This window comes from Oncorhynchus kisutch, unplaced genomic scaffold (genome assembly GCF_002021735.2).
Source record: "Oncorhynchus kisutch isolate 150728-3 unplaced genomic scaffold, Okis_V2 Okis02a-Okis13b_hom, whole genome shotgun sequence".
NCBI lineage: Eukaryota > Metazoa > Chordata > Actinopteri > Salmoniformes > Salmonidae > Oncorhynchus > Oncorhynchus kisutch.
In genome coordinates, this window is record NW_022261979.1 from 159,089 (window position 1) to 179,855 (window position 20,767).

General features: G+C 47.0%; 2 protein-coding genes across 6 annotated transcripts in view; both read left to right on the plus strand.

Moving 5' to 3' along the window:
* On the plus strand, positions 1 to 8,379 carry frrs1l (ferric-chelate reductase 1-like). 2 transcript variants are annotated; one of them, XM_020503177.2, is made up of 5 exons: positions 1 to 649; positions 1,207 to 1,291; positions 1,432 to 1,570; positions 6,056 to 6,302; positions 6,855 to 8,379. In XM_020503177.2, exons 1-5 carry the CDS (start codon positions 445 to 447, stop codon positions 7,025 to 7,027), a joined length of 849 nt encoding a protein of 282 aa, XP_020358766.1. In that variant the 5' UTR covers positions 1 to 444; the 3' UTR covers positions 7,028 to 8,379. The 2 variants fall into 2 exon arrangements, with proteins under 2 accessions (XP_020358766.1, XP_020358774.1); XM_020503185.2 differs by having other exon boundaries at positions 64 to 601.
* tmem245 (transmembrane protein 245) overlaps positions 8,379 to 20,767 on the plus strand; it is a 26,642-nt gene continuing 14,253 nt past the window's right edge. For 2 of the 4 annotated variants that reach the window (XM_031811889.1, XM_031811888.1), the window contains exons 1-6: positions 8,379 to 10,621; positions 12,537 to 12,654; positions 16,254 to 16,463; positions 16,728 to 16,943; positions 17,191 to 17,360; positions 20,184 to 20,207. In XM_031811889.1, the coding sequence (XP_031667749.1) occupies positions 9,905 to 10,621; positions 12,537 to 12,654; positions 16,254 to 16,463; positions 16,728 to 16,943; positions 17,191 to 17,360; positions 20,184 to 20,207 (1,455 nt within the window). In that variant the 5' untranslated portion in view covers positions 8,379 to 9,904. The remainder of the gene's footprint in view (positions 10,622 to 12,536; positions 12,655 to 16,253; positions 16,464 to 16,727; positions 16,944 to 17,190; positions 17,361 to 20,183; positions 20,208 to 20,767) is intronic. The other 2 variants (XM_031811891.1, XM_031811890.1) reach the window with 1 other exon arrangement.

Sequence of the window (20,767 nt, forward strand, 5' to 3'; positions counted from 1 at the left end):
ATCGATGGACGTAATGGGCCATTAGGAGAGAGGAGAGGAGACGGGCGAAACCAACAACAGACACATTCATCCCTAAACTGGGATATCATTACATTATTTTAAGATGAAATCCAATCACTTGGATTATCATGGACGTCTCCGTTTCCCACAAGATTTAAGTGAATTGGCAAAACAGATCGGTTCAGTTACAAATCCCGCTAATTCCAGATTGGTTTAACCGAGGCTCATTCGTTTGAGATGACTGGATCCCGCTCCTCTCGCGCCCATTCACACTACGGGAAATAGCCTACGACACACTAAACAACCGCGTTGAAAATATTCTGTAGTGATGCGATTGAGGTCCAGTGATTAGGCTCCGTAAAGAAATTCTCAAATACAACCAACAATGAGGATTCCGTCTCAGTTCTGTCTCCTTTAGACCGTTTTTATACTCCCTTTTTGGCCATGATTTTCCTGCGCAGCCTGCTACAGCTGACGGTGTTCCTGGTCCAGGGCAGTTGGAGGGGGGTAGCGCCGAGTCCCACGGATGAAGGCGCACTGCGGGCGAGCCACGGAGACCACGGAGAGCCAGGCCACAAGGAGCCCCATAAGGACTCATACAGTACGTTCGCCTCGGAGTTCTTGGAGTCTAGACATCTATCGGATGACGGTGAGAAAGGGACACAGGACAGGCCATTTCTGAACGAGGCATTTTGCTTACTGTGGCCTTCATGGTCATCAAGACTGTGTTTGTTTATGTGTAGGCCTTCTCTTGATGGAAATCAGAGGGCGCATCTACATATCTGTGGTTGAAACGTAATTCGTGGTTAATTGGCTATTTATGTGATGATGCGCAGGTTGACAGACCGAGCGTACAGTGTCTTACTTCCACCCGAGTCCACTCATGCATAAGATCAGGACCCTGGCCAGCTACCGCCAGCTACCCGCAGCTCCCCGCTCTGGCTCTCACTGGCCGGTCTGGAGATGGGCGAGCATTGGACAGTTCTTCACCACATTAAATGTAGTATATTATTAGAATTTTTTGTTTTTTTAAAATAACATCTTTCAAACTATCCCAATTTTGTTATGAAACGTGAAGGAGCAGTTGTGCTTCTCTGAATGCACATTAGGCTGAAACCCACCAAATTACGAATATGGTAGAACTTCTAGAAGATGATTTTTGGGGAGGCAGGCCTAATGATTTTGTATGTGGTGTGTGTTCTCCAGGCTACCCCTTCCCCACCGCCCCTCCTGTGGATCCCTTCGCCAGGATCAAAGTCGTAGACTGTGGAGTCACCAAGGGCTGCATAAGGTCAGTGTGTGTGTATGTGTTTTGCTTGCTTGCAAGCATGTGTGTGTGTCAAGGGGTTTCTCTGTGTACTGTGGTCCCATTCTGGCAGATGTGTGTGCACATCACTCTGAAGAGGTTACATTTCTTCATTGTGTGTGTAGGTATGGGAAGCCGGGGTGTGATGCAGAGACGTGTGACTATTTCATGAGTTACCGGCGGATCGGGACAGACGTGGAGTATGAGATGAGTGCTGACACTGACGGCTGGGTGGCTGTAGGCTTCTCCTCAGACAAGAAGATGGTAAGGGACCGTATCTGTGTGTGTGCGGGCATAGGTGTGTGTGTGTGTGTGTATGAGCATGTGTGTGTGTGTGTGAGCATGCGTGAGATCTGCTCTTACACTCTAAATTTGCTTCCAACAATTGAGTGGGTAAACCTAATAACCAACATTACTGCAATGATGTTATTAGGTTATTATTTGATTAGGTTATTATGTTATTTGGTTTACCCATTCAATTGTTGGGAGCATATACAGTGCATTCAGAAAGTATTCAGACCCCTTGACTTTTTCCACATTTTATTACGTTACAGCCTTATTCTAAAATTGATTAAATAATTTTTTCCTTCCTCAATCTACATACAATACCCCATAATGACAAAGCACATTTTTTGTTGTTGTTGCATATTTATAAAATAAAATAAACTGAAATATAACATTTACATAAGTATTCAGACCCGTTACTCAGTACTTTGTTGAAGCACCTTTGGCAGTGATTACAGCCTCGAGTCTTATTGGGTATGACACTACAAGCTTGGCACACCTGTATTTGGGGAGTTTCTCCCATTCTTCTCTGCAAGTCCTCTCAAGTTCTGTCAGGTTGGATGGGGAGCGTCGCTGCACAGCTATTTTCAGGTCTATCCAGAGATGTTCGATCGGGTTGAAGTCTGGGCTCTGGATGGGCCACTCAAGGACATTCAGAGACTTGTCCCGGAGCCACTCCTTTGTTGTCTTGTCTATGTGCTTAGGATTGTTGTCCTGTTTGAAGGTGAACCTTCACCGAAGTCTGAGGTCCTGAGCACTCTGGAGCAAGTTTTCACCAAGGATCTCTCTGTACTTTGCTCCGTTCATCTTTCCCTCGATCCTGACTAGTCTCCCAGTCCCTGCAGATGAAAAACATCCCCACTGCATGATGCTGCCACCACCATGCTTCACCGTAGGGATGGTGCCAGGTTTCCTCCAGACATGACGCTTAGCATTCAGGCCAAAGAGTTCAATATTGGTTTCATCAGACCAGAGAATCTTGGTCTGAGAGTCCTTTAGGTGCTATTTGGCAAACTCCAAGTGGGCTGTCATGTACCTTTTACTGAGGAGTGGCTTCCGCCTGGCCACTCTACCATAAAGGCCTGATTGGTGGAGTGCTGCACAGAGGAACTCTGGAGGAACTCTGGAGCTCTGTCAGATTGACCATGGGGTTCTTGGTCACCTCCCTGACCAAGGCTCTTCTCCCCCAATTGCTCAGTTTGGCCAGGCGGCCAGCTTTAAGAAGAGTCATGGTGGTTCTAACTTCTTCCATTTCAGAATGATGGAGGCCACTGTGTTCTTGGGGACCTTCAATGCTGTAGAAATGTTTTGGTACCCTTCCCCAGATCTGTGCCTTGACACAATCCTGTCTCGGAGCTCTTTGGACAATTCCGTCGACCTCGTGGCTTTGTTTTTGCTCTAACATGCCCTGTCCACTGTGGGACCGGGGCGGCAGAGTAGCCTAGTGGTTAGAGCGTTGGACTAGTAACCGGAAGGTTGCAAGTTCAAAACCCCCGAGCTGACAAGGTACAAACCTGTCGTTCTGCCCCTGAACAGGCAGTTAACCCACTGTTCCTAGGCCGTCATTGAAAATAAGAATTTGTTCTTAACTGACTTGCCTAGTTAAATAAAGGTAAAATAAAAATAAAATATAGACAGGTGTGTGCCTGAATTTACCACAGGTGGACTCCAATCAAGTTGTAGAAACATCTCAAGGATGATTAATGGAAAAAAGAATGCACCTGAGCTCAATTTCGAGTCTCATAGCAAAGGGTCTGAATACTGTTTTTTATTTTTAATAATTTTGCAAAAGAAATCTAGCAACGCCTGTTTTCACTTTGTCATTATGGGGTATTGTGTGTAGATTGATGAAGGAAATGTTTTGTTTAATCCATTTTAGAATAAGGCTGTAACGTAACAAAATGTGGAAAAAGTCAAGGGGTCTGAATACTTTACGAATGCGCTGTATAGAGTGTGGGACTTTCTTTCTTTTGATACAATCTACTCTTGGTTAGTCAACAGCACCTCTACAGACATTTTGGGGTCAGAGTCAGCTCAGGCTTTTACTACAGTGTTACCACTGCACTGAGGCTAGGTAACACGGTCACCACCGATAAATCCATGATTATCGAAAACTTCAATAAGCATTTCTCAACGGCTGGCCATGCCTTCCGCCTGGCTACTCCAACCTCGGCCAACAGCTCCGCCCCCCCCGCAGCTCCCCGCCCAAGCCTCTCCAGGTTCTCCTTTACCCAAATCCAGATAGCAGATGTTCTGAAAGAGCTGCAAAACCTGGACCCGTACAAATCAGCTGGGCTTGACAATCTGGACCCTCTATTTCTGAAACTATCCGCCGCCATTGTCGCAACCCCTATTACCAGCCTGTTCAACCTCTCTTTCATATCGTCTGAGATCCCCAAGGACTGGAAAGCTGCCGCAGTCATCCCCCTCTTCAAAGGGGGAGACACCCTGGACCCAAACTGTTACAGACCTATATCCATCCTGCCCTGCCTATCTAAGGTCTTCGAAAGCCAAGTCAACAAACAGGTCACTGACCATCTCGAATCCCACCGTACCTTCTCCGCTGTGCAATCTGGTTTCCAAGCCGGTCACGGGTGCACCTCAGCCACACTCAAGGTACTAAACGATATCATAACCACCATCGATAAAAGGCAGTACTGTGCAGCCGTCTTCATCGACCTTGCCAAGGCTTTCGACTCTGTCAATCACCATATTCTTATCGGCAGACTCAGTAGCCTCGGTTTTTCGGATGACTGCCTTGCCTGGTTCACCAATTACTTTGCAGACAGAGTTCAGTGTGTCAAATCGGAGGGCATGCTGTCCGGTCCTCTGGCAGTCTCTATGGGGGTGCCACAGGGTTCAATTCTCGGGCCGACTCTTTTCTCTGTATATATCAATGATGTTGCTCTTGCTGCGGGCGATTCCCTGATCCACCTCTACGCAGACGACACCATTCTATATACTTTCGGCCCGTCATTGGACACTGTGCTATCTAACCTCCAAACGAGCTTCAATGCCATACAACACTCCTTCCGTGGCCTCCAACTGCTCTTAAACGCTAGTAAAACCAAATGCATGCTTTTCAACCGATCGCTGCCTGCACCCACATGCCCGACCAGCATCACCACCCTGGATGGTTCCGACCTTGAATATGTGGACATCTATAAGTACCTAGGTGTCTGGCTAGACTGCAAACTCTCCTTCCAGACTCATATCAAACATCTCCAATCGAAAATCAAATCAAGAGTCGGCTTTCTATTCCGCAAAACAAAGCCTCCTTCACTCACGCCGCCAAGCTTACCCTAGTAAAACTGACTATCCTACCGATCCTCGACTTCGGCGATGTCATCTACAAAATGGCTTCCAACACTCTACTCAGCAAACTGGATGCAGTCTATCACAGTGCCATCCGTTTTGTCACTAAAGCACCTTATACCACCCACCACTGCGACTTGTATGCTCTAGTCGGCTGGCCCTCGCTACATATTCGTCGCCAGACCCACTGGCTCCAGGTCATCTACAAGTCCATGCTAGGTAAAGCTCCGCCTTATCTCAGTTCACTGGTCACGATGGCAACACCCATCCGTAGCACGCGCTCCAGCAGGTGTATCTCACTGATCATCCCTAAAGCCAACACCTCATTTGGCCGCCTTTCGTTCCAGTACTCTGCTGCCTGTGACTGGAACGAATTGCAAAAATCGCTGAAGTTGGAGACTTTTATCTCCCTCACCAACTTCAAACATCAGCTATCTGAGCAGCTAACCGATCGCTGCAGCTATACATAGTCTATTGGTATATAGCCCACCCATTTTCGCCTACCTCATCCCCATACTGTTTTTATTTATTTACTTTTCTGCTCTTTTGCACACCAATATCTCTACCTGTCCATGACCATCTGATCATTTATCACTACAGTGTTAATCTGCAAAATTGTAATCATTCGCCTACCGCTTCATGCCTTTTGCACACATTGTATATAGACTCCCCCTTTGTTTTCTACTGTGTTATTGACTTGTTAATTGTTTACTCCATGTGTAACTCTGTGTTGTCTGTTCACACTGCTATGCTTTATCTTGGCCAGGTCGCAGTTGCAAATGAGAACTTGTTCTCAACTAGCCTGCCTGGTTAAATAAAGGTGTTCTCAACTAGCCTACCTGGTTAAATAAAGGTGTTCTCAACTAGCCTGCCTGGTTAAATAAAGGTGTTCTCAACTAGCCTACCTGGTTAAATAAAGGTGTTCTCAACTAGCCTACCTGGTTAAATAAAGGTGTTCTCAACTAGCCTACCTGGTTAAATAAAGGTGTTCTCAACTAGCCTACCTGGTTAAATAAAGGTGAAATAAAATAAAATAAAAAACATCTGGTACACATGAAGTCTGCCATGAAAGACACATCACAAAAACAAGGCTGATTGGTCAACTTATCCTTCATGCTGATTGGTTCTCCTCACACCCACCCCTCTCAGGGAGGAGATGACGTGATGGGCTGTGTCCATGACGATAATGGGCGTGTTCGTATCCATCACTTCTACAACGTGGGCCAGTGGGCTAAGGAGATCAAGAGGAATCCTGCCAGGGACGAAGAGGGTGTGTTTGACAACAACCGCGTGACCTGCCGATTCAAACGGCCGCTCTACGTCCCTAGAGAGGAGACACTGGTGGATCTGCATCTCTCCTGGTTCTACCTGTTGGCCTGGGGCCCTGCTATACAAGGTCAGTCAAGGACTGTGTGTGTGTGTTCATTAGTATGTACAGTCCATTCGGAAAGTATTCAGACCCCTTGACTTTTTTCACATTTTGTTACGTTACAGCCTTATTCTAAAATGTATTAAATTATGTTTTTTTCCTCCTCAATCTACACACAATACTCCATAATCACAAAGCGAAAACAGGTTTTTAGACAGTTTTGCAAATGTATTCAAAATAAGAAACTGGAAATATTGCATTTACATAAGTATTCAGACCCTTTACTCACTACTTTGTTGAAGCACCTTTGGCAGTGATTACAACCTCGAGGCTTCTTGGGTATGATGCTACAAGCTTAGCACACCTATATTTGGGGAGTTTCTCCCATTGTTCTCTGCAGATCCTCTCAAGCTCTGCCAGGTTGGATGGGGAGCGTCGTTGCACAGCTATTTTCAGGTCTCTCCAGAGATGTTCGATTGAGTTCCCAAATCTGGGCTCTTTCCGAATGCACTTTACATGTAAATGACTTCCCTACCCTTTTTCTCTTACTCTCCTCCCCCACTCTTCTCTTTCCTCCAGGTTCCATCACACGTCATGACAACGATGCTCCGCCAGTCTCCGATCACATGATCAGCATCTATAAATATGAGGACATCTTCATGCCGTCTACAGCCTACCAGACGTTCTCCTCACCCTTCTGTCTGCTGCTCATAGTAGCCCTCACCTTCTATCTGCTGATGGGCACCCCCTGAGAGAGACGAGATGAGAGGAAACAAGATTAGAGGAGACGAGATGAGAGGAGAGAAGATGAGAGTGGAGACAAAAGGAGAGAAGAGACAACAAATTAACCCAGAGAGAGGAGAGAAGAGGAGACGAGAGGAGACAAGTGGAGAGATGAGAGGAGAAGTAGAGAGAAGAGGAAAGAGACAGCAATAAGTCTGAGAGTTCATTTTATTTCTGTCTGCCACACCCTCAATGCAGGGTGCTCTTTACACAGAATTACACTATAAATATATATTAATAAATATATACAGTAGGATACTATATAAAATTTACATTGAGGACTCATCAGGAAGCTTGCAAATCATTCTGAAAATTGTACTGTGCTACCATAACAACATACACTAACCCATTAGTCAGAATATCTGAAATACTGTGTGTTTCTAGAGAACAGTAGCATAACCTTTAGTTTTGGCAAGGTATTTCATTTAGTGTATTTATGTTTACGACAGTAAGGTATCACACTCCTGACAACAAGTATTACTCCAACGCATGTGGCGAATCACAACTGGACCCTGAATATGTGAAGAACCTACGGACACGATACAAGGAGACATTACACACTGGGACAGACTACCGAAACTGGAGAGAGACTTCACTTAGAGAGAACCATCCAGATTGATGTGAGCCAAAGAAAGGCAGACGGCTCATAGTTTATTATCCTGCTGAAACATACTGCTTCTGTATGCAGCCATGCTTTACAGAACACTCATTCTCCACAGGGAAATACAGTATTATTAGTCGTAGTATTATAGTATTTGTATACAGAAACTAAGACTAGGTGGTTGAACAGATGTTTTTTTGTTTGTTTCAGCCCGTCTCACTGAGTAACACTGAACTCTATACTGTATTCCACAATGCCATTTTACATGCTGATGATTAAGACAGGGTTCTCTTTTCTCTATGTGTGAGAGGGTCCATTTTCTTAGGACTGCTTTATTCCACCACGTGCTTGGTCATGTTTCATTTGTCTGTGGCGAGGTGTGTGTGTGTGTGTGTGATCACTGTTTGCTGATGATAGGGCAACTGACTGTATGATTGATGGTGCATGATTCCTTTGTAGATATGCAATAACACACCCATCAGCACTGAGGCTGTAGTGGACATGATGACAGCCAGGGACAGGGGCTCTGTCTGACAGCTTGCCTTGGCCCTGCAGCATATGGCCTAACGCTGAAGGAATCTACGGCACAGAGTCCAGTTGTATTTGTACCGTTCACTGAACCATTGTGTTCCATGGAAATGCTTCCTCGCTGAAACAGTGTTTAGTGTCTAACATGCAAGTGTTTTTGTTATCAATAAAGCTGTGTTCAGTAAAAATACACTCCAACATCTTGTCTTCATCCTTGTGGGTCATGTGATGGCTCTGTCAGCTGCATCATGTGCCCCTCAGACAACATACATTTCATCTGCAATCTAATGAATTTACAATGAATTACACAATCATACAACAACCGTGTGGGTCGCCCTGGGCTGGGAACAAATAATGGGCATTGACATATTTTTGGACAAGCAGCACATTCCAAATACTTCCAGATCATAGAGGATAGACTGCGGATAACTAGGTAACCCTTCATTTGAAAAAGGCCTTTATCACAGTGTAATTACAGTGTAACAGGTATTGTAGTTAACTGTAACAGCTCATAGTTACAGTGTAACAGGTATTGTAGTTAACTGTAACAGCTCATAGTTACAGTGTAACAGGTATTGTAGTTAACTGTAAGAGCTCATAGTTACAGTGTAACAGGTATTGTAGTTAACTGTAACAGCTCATAGTTACAGTGTAACAGGTATTGTAGTTAACTGTAACTGCTCATAGTTACAGTGTAACAGGTATTGTAGTTAACTGTAACTGCTCATAGTTACAGTGTAACAGGTATTGTAGTTAACTGTAACAGCTCATAGTTACAGTGTAACAGGTATTGTAGTTAACTGTAACTGCTCATAGTTACAGTGTAACAGGTATTGTAGTTAACTGTAACAGCTCATAGTTACAGTGTAACAGGTATTGTAGTTAACTGTAACTGCTCATAGTTACAGTGTAACAGGTATTGTAGTTAACTGTAACTGCTCATAGTTACAGTGTAACAGGTATTGTAGTTAACTGTAACTGCTCATAGTTACAGTGTAACAGGTATTGTAGTTAACTGTAACAGCTCATAGTTACAGTGTAACAGGTATTGTAGTTAACTGTAACAGCTCATAGTTACAGTGTAACAGGTATTGTAGTTAACTGTAACAGCTCATAGTTACAGTGTAACAGGTATTGTAGTTAACTGTAACAGCTCATAGTTACAGTGTAACAACATGTAACTGGTAGTAATTGAGGTCTGTAATTACAAAGGTGTAACAATGAATCCTTGTTGCCACGCTTGTTACAAATGGGCAGGTGCACATTCATGAATAAGTGATGAGAGGCTGTTGAGCACCATCTCTACCACACCCATCACATCCACGAGGGCCTATTGGTTGTTAAATACAATACTTGTTACAATACTTGTTAAATACAATACTTGTTACACATGTAATTACACTCTAATATGGGCACTTAAAATGAAGTTTTACCTATACCTGTTTTGTAATGATTGTAATGATAGGCTATGCAAATATGTGAATTCTTTGCATATTTCCTTCGTGACAACACGGACATCCTGAATTCGTGGTGATCCTCCTGACAAAGGTCTGTTTATTCACGTTTCTGTGTGTAGTTCAACTGGGCATTCCAAAGAGTAGGCTACTAGCAGCAAACTAAGCAGCGAGCACAGCTCTTCTTGCACCAGCCAGCTACAATACCCATCATACCTTGCGACGGGCACGTCACCAGTACGTCTAGTGTTGTGTTGTTCCTCATGTGTGATAGCGGTATCAAAGATCCTGGAAACGAACGCTTCTTCTTCCGTCTGTGGTGGAATTGGGTGGGATCCGCAGGAGGAACGCAGACCGAGGTGGATTCATTGAAGATGGCAGACGAGGAGGACTCGGGGCCGGAGGCAGAGCCGGCTCCTTACTCTCCCGCGGAAACCCCTAGTTCCGCCCGGCCTCACTACGTCTCGTTCTCCGAGAGCGTCCAGCCAGCGGTGGGCATGATGAGCCAGCTACTCAGCCAGCCTTCCTCCCTCAAATTCGATAAGAACATCAAACAGGCCTTCTACAACACAGGAGCGATGATTTTCGTGGCTATCTGTTGTGGAGCGGCTGTGCTAGTCTTCTTTATCCTGGAAGCCTTTCTGAGACCACTGCTCTGGGCCGTTCTCTGCGGGACCTTCCTCCACCCATTCAAACACTCCCTAGCCCGGCTGGGACGCTCCTGGCTCAACGGCCTGCAGGACACCGGGACGCCGATACTCCTGGGGACGCTGCTAGTCCCGGTGTGGTGTTTCAACCACGGTGTGGATTTCCTGGGGGGTCTGGTGCTGGAGAGGCTTACGGTGCTGCTGGTGATCGGGGCGGGCGCGCCACTCATCTACTTCTTTTACCTGTTCTGGAGCGTCATTGGCATGCAGGTGATCATCGGGCACGTGTGTGACGTCATCGGGAGCGCGCTGGACTGCTTCCACTATGTGTGGGTGAGTGACAGGGACACTACTGACGCTGAGGGAGGAAGGCCCCCACAACAATAAGAAAGGCTTTTCCAATACTGTAGCCTACAACAGGATGGGCAGGGGATAAGACTGTAATGCAGCCCTTACATGAATCAAGTACTCAGCTAACTAAATTTAGATTTCACTCTACTCCCTCATCATCGTCTGTCTCTCTCTCTCTCTCTCTACTTCCTCCCTCATCTTCTCTCTCTCTCTCTCTCTCTCTCTCTCTCTCAATTCAATTCAAGGGCTTTATTGGCATGGGAAACGTGTTAACATTGCCAAAGCAAGATAATATATAAAGTGAAATAAACAATAAAAATTAACAGTAAACATTACACATACAGAAGTTTCAAAACAATAAAGACATTACAAATGTCATATTATATATATACAGTGTTTTAACAATGTACAAATGGTTAAAGGACACAAGATAAAATAAATAAGCATAAATATGGGTTGTATTTACAATGGTGTTTGTTCTTCACCGGTTGCCCTTTTCTTGTGGCAACAGGTCACAAATATTGCTGCTGTGATGGCACACTGTGGAATTTCACCCAGTAGATATGGGAGTTTATCAAAATTGGATTTGTTTTTCGAATTCTTTGTGGATCTGTGTAATCTGAGGGAAATATGTCTCTCTAGTATGGTCATACATTGGGCAGGAGGTTAGGAAGTGCAGCTCAGTTTCCACCTCATTTTGTGGGCAGTGAGTCTTCTCTTGAGAGCCATGTCTGCCTACGGCTGCCTTTCTCAATAGCAAGGCTATGCTCACTGAGTCTGTACATAGTCAAAGCTTTCCTTAATTTTGGGTCAGTCACAGTGGTCAGGTATTCTGCCGCTGTGTACTCTCTGTGTAGGGCCAAATAGCATTCTAGTTTGCTCTGTTTTTTTGTTAATTCTTTCCAATGTGTCAAGTAATTATCTTTTTGTTTTCTCATGATTTGGTTAGGTCTAATTGTGCTGCTGTCCTGGGGCTCTGTAGGGTGTGTTTGTGTTTGTGAACAGAGCCCCAGGACCAGCTTGCTTAGGGGACGTTTCTCCAGGTTCATCTCTCTGTAGGTGATTGCTTTGTTATGGAAGGTTTGGGAATCGCTTCCTTTTAGGTGGTTATAGAATTTAACGGCTCTTTTCTGGATTTTGATAATTAGTGGGTATCGGCCTAATTCTGCTCTGCATGCATTATTTGGTGTTCTACGTTGTACACGGAGGATATTTTTGCAGAATTCTGCATGCAGAGTCTCAATTTGGTGTTTGTCCCATTTTGTGAAGTCTTGGTTGGTGAGCGGACCCCAGACCTCACAACCATAAAGGGCAATGGGCTCTATGACTGATTCAAGTATTTTTAGCCAAATTCTAATTGGTATGTTGAAATTTATGTTCCTTTTGATGGCATAGAATGCCCTTCTTGCCTTGTCTCTCAGATCGTTCACAGCTTTGTGGAAGTTACCTGTGGCGCTGATGTTTAGGCCAAGGTATGTATAGTTTTTTGTGTGCTCTAGGGCAACAGTGTCTAGATGGAATTTGTATTTGTGGTCCTGGTGACTGGACCTTTTTTGGAACACCATTATTTTGGTCTTACTGAGATTTACTGTCAGGGCCCAGGTCTGACAGAATCTGTGCATAAGATCTAGGTGCTGCTGTCGGCCCTCCTTGGTTGGTGACAGAAGCACCAGATCATCAGCAAACAGCAGACATTTGACTTCGGATTCTAGTAGGGTGAGGCCAGGTGCTGCAGACTTTTCTAGTGCCCGTGCCAATTCGTCTCTCTTTCTCTCTCTCTCTCTCTCTCTACTCCCTCCATCATCTTCTCTCTCTCTCTGCCCCCCTCTCTCTGTCCCTCTCTCTTGCTCTACCCCCCCCCCCCCCATCTTCTATCTTCCTGTCTTCCTCTCTCTAGGTGATGACAGTGGTGTTGGGGTATGTGCTGGCTGTAGCCTGCAAATGGAGCCCCGGTACAGAGAGATACCTGAGAACCATGTCTGTACCTGTCTGGACCATACTACTCTTCTACCTGGGTGAGGAGAGGGGGAGAGAGGGAGAGAGAGGAGGAGCTATGTGAGTGAGAGCCATGCCTGGACCTGTCTGGACAACATGTTCTATTCTTCTACCTGGATACAGACAGGGGAGTGGGAGTGGGAGAGGGAGTGGGAGAGGGAGTGGAGGTAACTTATGTTCCATCATAAGATAAGGAAGTGTATAAAGGTCAAGTGTGTGGCCGTGGTCTCAGGATATTTAGTCTTTAGTATTAATCGACAGCTGGTAGTGTGCTGGGAGAGAGGGAGGGGTGTTAACCTTCAGGCGGAAATGTTAAAAGATACTGAGAGCTGAAGCACTGCTAGGACAGAGGTATTTACAGGGGGGGGAGGGGGGTAGTAGTACATTCTGATGAGAGCTGAAGCACTGCTAGGACAGAGGTATTTACAGGGGGGTAGTAGTACATTCTGATGAGAGCTGAAAGCACTGCTAGGACAGAGGTATTTACAGGGGGGGAGGGGGGTAGTAGTACATTCTGATGAGAGCTGAAGCACTGCTAGGACAGAGGTATTTACAGGGGGGTAGTAGTACATTCTGATGAGAGCTGAAGCACTGCTAGGACAGAGATATTTACAGGGGGGTAGTAGTACATTCTGATGAGAGCTGAAGCACTGCTAGGACAGAGGTATTTACAGGGGGGTAGTAGTACATTCTGATGAGAGCTGAAGCACTGCTAGGACGGAGGTATTTACAGGGGGGTAGTAGTACATTCTGATGAGAGCTGAAGCACTGCTAGGACAGAGGTATTTACGGGGGGGGTAGTAGTACATTCTGATGAGAGCTGAAGCACTGCTAGGACAGAGAGGTATTTACAGGGGGGTAGTAGTACATTCTGATGAGAGCTGAAGCACTGCTAGGACAGAGGTATTTACAGGGGGGTAGTAGTACATTTTGATGAGAGCTGAAGCACTGCTAGGACAGAGGTATTTACAGGGGGGTAGTAGTACATTCTGATGAGAGCTGAAGCACTGCTAGGACAGAGGTATTTACAGGGGGGTAGTAGTACATTCTGATGAGAGCTGAAGCACTGCTAGGACAGAGGTATTTACGGGGGGGGGGTAGTAGTACATTCTGATGAGAGCTGAAGCACTGCTAGGACAGAGAGGTATTTACAGGGGGGTAGTAGTACATTCTGATGAGACCTGAAGCACTGCTAGGACAGGTATTTACAGGGGGGTAGTAGTACATTCTGATGAGAGCTGAAAGCACTGCTAGGACAGAGGTATTTACAGGGGGGTAGTAGTACATTCTGATGAGAGCTGAAAGCACTGCTAGGACAGAGGTATTTACGGGGGTGGGGGGGTAGTAGTACATTCTGATGAGAGCTGAAGCACTGCTAGGACAGAGGTATTTACAGGGGGGGTGGGGGGGAGGGTAGTAGTACATTCTGATGAGAGCTGAAGCACTGCTAGGACAGAGGTATTTACAGGGGGGTAGTAGTACATTCTGATGAGAGCTGAAGCACTGCTAGGACAGAGGTATTTACAGGGGGGTAGTAGTACATTCTGATGAGAGCTGAAGCACTGCTAGGACAGAGGTATTTACGGGGGGGGGGGGGTAGTAGTACATTCTGATGAGAGCTGAAGCACTGCTAGGACAGAGAGGTATTTACAGGGGGGAAGTAGTACATTCTGATGAGACCTGAAGCACTGCTAGGACAGGTATTTACAGGGGGGTAGTAGTACATTCTGATGAGAGCTGAAAGCACTGCTAGGACAGAGGTATTTACAGGGGGGTAGTAGTACATTCTGATGAGAGCTGAAGCACTGCTAGGACAGAGGTATTTACAGGGGGGTAGTAGTACATTCTGATGAGAGCTGAAGCACTGCTAGGACAGAGGTATTTACGGGGGGGGGGGGGGTAGTAGTACATTCTGATGAGAGCTGAAGCACTGCTAGGACAGAGGTATTTACGGGGGGGGGGGGGTAGTAGTACATTCTGATGAGAGCTGAAGCACTGCTAGGACAGAGGTATTTACAGGGGGGTGGGGGGGGGGGTAGTAGTACATTCTGATGAGAGCTGAAGCACTGCTAGGACAGAGGTATTTACAGGGGGGTGGGGGGGGGTAGTAGTACATTCTGATGAGAGCTGAAGCACTGCTAGGACAGAGGTATTTACAGGGGGGTAGTAGTACATTCTGATGAGAGCTGAGGCACTGCTAGGACAGAGGTATTTACAGGGGGGTAGTAGTACATTCTGATGAGAGCTGAAGCACTGCTAGGACAGAGGTATTTACGGGGGGGGGGTAGTAGTACATTCTGATGAGAGCTGAAGCACTGCTAGGACAGAGGTATTTACGGGGGGGGGGGGGGGTAGTAGTACATTCTGATAAGAGCTGTAGCACTGCTAGGACAGAGGTATTTACGGGGGGGGGGGGGGTAGTAGTACATTCTGATGAGAGCTGAAGCACTGCTAGGACAGAGGTATTTACAGGGGGGTAGTAGTACATTCTGATGAGAGCTGAAGCACTGCTAGGACAGAGGTATTTACAGGGGGGTAGTAGTACATTCTGATGAGAGCTGAAGCACTGCTAGGACAGAGGTATTTACAGGGGGGTAGTAGTACATTCTGATGAGAGCTGAAGCACTGCTAGGACAGAGAGGTATTTACAGGGGGGTAGTAGTACATTCTGATGAGAGCTGAAGCACTGCTAGGACAGGTATTTACAGGGGGGTAGTAGTACATTCTGATGAGAGCTGAAAGCACTGCTAGGACAGAGGTATTTACAGGGGGGTAGTAGTACATTCTGATGAGAGCTGAAAGCACTGCTAGGACAGAGGTATTTACGGGGGGGGGGGGGGGGGGGGGTAGTAGTACATTCTGATGAGAGCTGAAGCACTGCTAGGACAGAGGTATTTACAGGGTGGGTGGGGGGGGTAGTAGTACATTCTGATGAGAGCTGAAGCACTGCTAGGACAGAGGTATTTACAGGGTGGGTGGGGGGGGGGGTAGTAGTACATTCTGATGAGAGCTGAAGCACTGCTAGGACAGAGGTATTTACAGGGGGGTAGTAGTACATTCTGATGAGAGCTGAAGCACTGCTAGGACGGAGGTATTTACGGGGGGGGGGGTAGTAGTACATTCTGATGAGAGCTGAAGCACTGTTAGGACAGAGGTATTTACGGGGGGGGGGGGTAGTAGTACATTCTGATGAGAGCTGAAGCACTGCTAGGACAGAGGTATTTACAGGGGGGGGGGGGGTAGTAGTACATTCTGATGAGAGCTGAAGCACTGCTAGGACAGAGGTATTTACGGGGGGGGTAGTAGTACATTCTGATGAGAGCTGAAGCACTGCTAGGACAGAGGTATTTACAGGGGGGGTGGGGGGGTAGTAGTACATTCTGATGAGAGCTGAAGCACTGCTAGGACAGAGGTATTTACGGGGGGGGGTGGGGGGGGGGGTAGTAGTACATTCTGATGAGAGCTGAAGCACTGCTAGGACAGAGGTATTTACGGGGGGGGTAGTAGTACATTCTGATGTAGTTTCAAAAGGAGTCTACTGTTTATTAATCATCACACTGACATAGTCCCCTCTCACCATATACCCCCCCCCCCCTCTCCCCCATGCCTCTCTCTCTAGTGTCTCTGACTGGCTCGTGGAGAGTTCCTGTGTTTGTAATCGTGGTCACGCTCCTCATCGTGGGCTCTCAAGAGAAACCACCTGTCCCTGGCAACTCGGGTGAGCTGTCAGGACAGGTGTTGTCGTTCGCTGCTAACACCATCTACATGGCCATCTCCTGCAGTAACCTCCACTTGGGCCCCGAGAGAGATACCAGCAGTGTCTCCGCAGGTCAGATAACACACACACACACACACACACACATAGGCGTTGTACTGCAGTAACTAACCATCAGCCACAAAAAGCTCTCTAAGTCATAATTCTATATTAATTCAGTAGATGGTGAAGGTTTGGACTGATTTAACGACCACTTTCGATCACGTTTTCAATCCAAATATACTTCATTGTCTTGACTGTCACAGTCACAATGGCTTAACACCTCTCATCTCTCCTCACTCCTTCCTTTCCTCACCTCCCCCTCCTCTCTCTCTGTAGATGGGGTGGACTCTGTGGGCCCTGGCCCTTCCGGTCCCCCCTCTGTCTTCCCGTTCCCCCGTCAGGCCCGTCCTGAGCTGGGGAGTCTCTTCCAGAAGGAGAAGGGGTCCCAAAGAGCCAGTGATATCTACTTTGTCCTGCTGGCCTGGGCTTTTGTACTGGTCCAAGTCTGGCTCAATCTCTGGATGCTACAACTACTGCCTATCCCAGTGGCTGGTAATATCTGAAACACTCACTCACACACACACACAAATACATACACACACCGACCCAGGCGAGCGCACACACACACACACATACACATACACACACACCGAACCAGGCGAGCGCACACACACACACACACATACACACACACCGACCCAGGCGAGCGCACACACACACACACACACACACACACACACACACACACACACACACATGCATAACAGTGTGTGTTTGTGTGTGTGTGTGTGTGTTGCAGTGTGGGTGTTGAAGAAGCTGGTGGTACATTTTGGTCTGAAGCGATTCGCTGAGAAGACTCTGTCGTCATGGTGGGTAGGACTGGAGAAGTTTGGCCGTGAGCGACAGGACGCCATCATGCCTGGACCAATCAAAGGACTCGTTCAGTTCCTGCTACGCGTTGACACCAAGGTAATGGCCCACCCCCCCCCCCGGCCAACCCCATAAGACAAACAGCCACCCTGCCAACCCCCCTGAGACACACAGTCACCCTGCCAACCTCCTTGAGACACACAGCCACCCTGCCAACCTCCCTGAAACACACAGCCACCCTGCCAACCTCCCTGAGACACACAGCCACCCTGCCAATCTCCCTGAAACACACAGCCACCCTGCCAACCTCCCTGAGACACACAGCCACCCTACCAACCTCCCTTAGACACACAGCCACCCTGCCAACCTCCCTGAGACACACAGCCACCCTGCCAACCTCCCTGAGACACACAGCCACCCTGCCAATCTCCCTGAAACACACAGTCACCCTGCCAACCTCCCTGAGACACACAGCCACCCTGCCAATCTCCCTGAAACACACAGTCACCCTGCCAACCTCCCTGAGACACACAGCCACCCTACCAACCTCCCTTAGACACACAGCCACCCTGCCAACCTCCCTGAGACACACAGCCACCCTGCCAACCTCCCTGAGACACACAGCCACCCTGCCAACCTCCCTGAGACACACAGCCACCCTGCTAACCTCCCTGACACACAGCCACCCTGCCAACCTCCCTGAGACACACAGCCACCCTGCCAACCTCCCTGAGACAGACATCCACCCTGCCAACCTCCCCGAGACACACAGTCACCCTGCCAACCTCCCTGACACACAGCCACCCTGCCAACCTCCCTGAGACACACAGCCACACTGCCAACCTCCCTGAGACACACAGCCACCCTGCCAACCCCCCTGACACACAGCCACCCTGCCAACCTCCCTGAGACACACAGCCACACTGCCAACCTCCCTGAGACACACAGCCACCCTGCCAACCCCCCTGAGACACACAGCCACCCTGCCAACCTCCCTGAGACACACAGCCACCCTGCCAACCTCCCTGAGACACACAGCCACCCTTCCAACCTCCCTGAGACACACAGCCACCCTGCCAACCTCCCTGAGACACACAGCCACCCTGCCAACCTCCCTGAGACACACAGCCACCCTGACAACCTCCCTGAGACACACAGTCACCCTGCCAACCTCCCTGAGACACACAGCCACCCTGCCAACCTCCCTGAGACACACAGTCACCCTGCCAACCTCCCTGAGACACACAGCCACCCTGTATTTTTATAAACCACTTCCTGATCTATCTATGGTCACCGCTGGAGGGTGCTGATGCATACAACACTGTAGACAAGATACAACACAATTGTTATCCACGGTGATTGTGATTTTGATCGGATAGTAGCAGGGTAGTGTCCTGTCTACCCTGGGGTAACGGTTCTGGACAGTTAAGGTAAGTGTTGAAGAGGCAGGAGCTGGTCTTCTCTGTGATATATGAATGATCTCCTTATGGGTTAATATTACTACTGAATGATCTCCCTACAGGTTAATATTACTACTGAATGATCTCCCTACAGGTTATATTACTACTGAATGATCTCCCTACAGGTTAATATTACTACTGAATGATCTCCCTACAGGTTAATATTACTACTGAATGATCTCCCTACAGGTTATATTACTACTGAATGATCTCCCTACAGGTTAATATTACTACTGAATGATCTCCCTACAGGTTAATATTACTACTGAATGATCTCTCTACAGGTTATATTACTACTGAATGATCTCCCTACAGGTTAATATTACTACTGAATGATCTCCCTACAGGTTATATTACTACTGAATGATCTCCCTACAGGTTAATATTACTACTGAATGATCTCCCTACAGGTTAATATTACTACTGAATGATCTCCCTACAGGTTATATTACTACTGAATGATCTCCCTACAGGTTAATATTACTACTGAATGATCTCCCTACAGGTTATATTACTACTGAATGATCTCCCTACAGGTTAATATTACTACTGAATGATCTCCCTACAGGTTATATTACTACTGAATGATCTCCCTACAGGTTAATATTACTACTGAATGATCTCCCTACAGGTTAATATTACTACTGAATGATCTCCCTACAGGTTAATATTACTACTGAATGATCTCCCTACAGGTTAATATTACTACTGAATGATCTCCCTACAGGTTAATATTACTACTGAATGATCTCCCTACAGGTTATATTACTACTGAATGATCTCCCTACAGGTTAATATTACTACTGAATGATCTCCTTATGGGTTAATATTACTACTGAATGATCTCCCTACAGGTTAATATTACTACTGAATGATCTCCCTACAGGTTAATATTACTACTGAATGATCTCCCTACAGGTTAATATTACTACTGAATGATGTCACTTAATTGTTTTACCTATTGTCTCACCCCCCTTGTCTTACCCCCTTGTCTCACCCCCCTCCTCTCACCCCCTCGTCTTACCCCCTTGTCTCACCCCCTTGTCTTACCCCCTTGTCTCACCCCCCTCCTCTCACCCCCTCGTCTTACCCCCTTGTCTCACCCCCTTGTCTTACCCCCTTGTCTCACCCCCCTCCTCTCACCCCCCTCGTCTTCACCTCTACACCTCATTGAGGAAAGAAGAAAACATATTGCTCTCTCTCTCTTTTTCTCAGCACCATTTTGTTGTTTTTTGTATTCTGCTCAAGCACACGTTGACACATCTGGTATCCAATCAGAACGTCATTCACTCCCTGCATCCAATCAGAAATACCCTGCATCACTTCCTGTTTTCTAAAGCCCCCCTTTACTGCCTGTATCCAATCACAATCTGTGTTGTTTGTGCTTGGGAACCATGTGATGATTGCTTCACAGGTCTGTCAAATAATAATTTCCCCAATGTCTCTTTGTCTCCTCCTGAAGCTCTGGCATTGGCTTAACAAGCAGGTAATGTTCTGGAGGAGAGCTCTGCTGAGAGAGGGAGGGAGAGAGAGAGAGAGAGAGAGAGAGAGAGCATGAACGTGTGTGTCTGAAATAATGTCAAAATGAGAATGAAAGAGAGAAGAAGAGGAATAGTGTGTATGAGTGTGAAATAGTCAGAGAACAAAAGAGAGAGAATGATAAAGGAAGAAAGAAAGAGAGTATGTGAAGCAGTGTGAGCGCCCTATAGTAGCTTGGAGTGACGCTGTAACCATACACTGTCATCCCTCCATCCTGTCTCCGCCCCTCGCTGACCTCACTTCCGCCCTGCTTCCTGCTTCTGTTGTGGTGAAGCTACGGTGGGGAGAGCTCATTTATTGGCTCCTCAACCTTCCTTAGCTTCTCCTCTGTGATTTGATTGGCTGGTTGGCTTCTGAGCGTGTGTGAGGTGCATGGAGAGAAGAGACTGCTTCAGACCAAGCTGAGGGGAGTGCCGGGGGGGTTGGGCTGGGGGGGAAGGGCTGCCCCTACTATTACCAAGACAGCGTAGACGCCCCCTGCTATTCCATAGTTCTGGAAATGAAGAG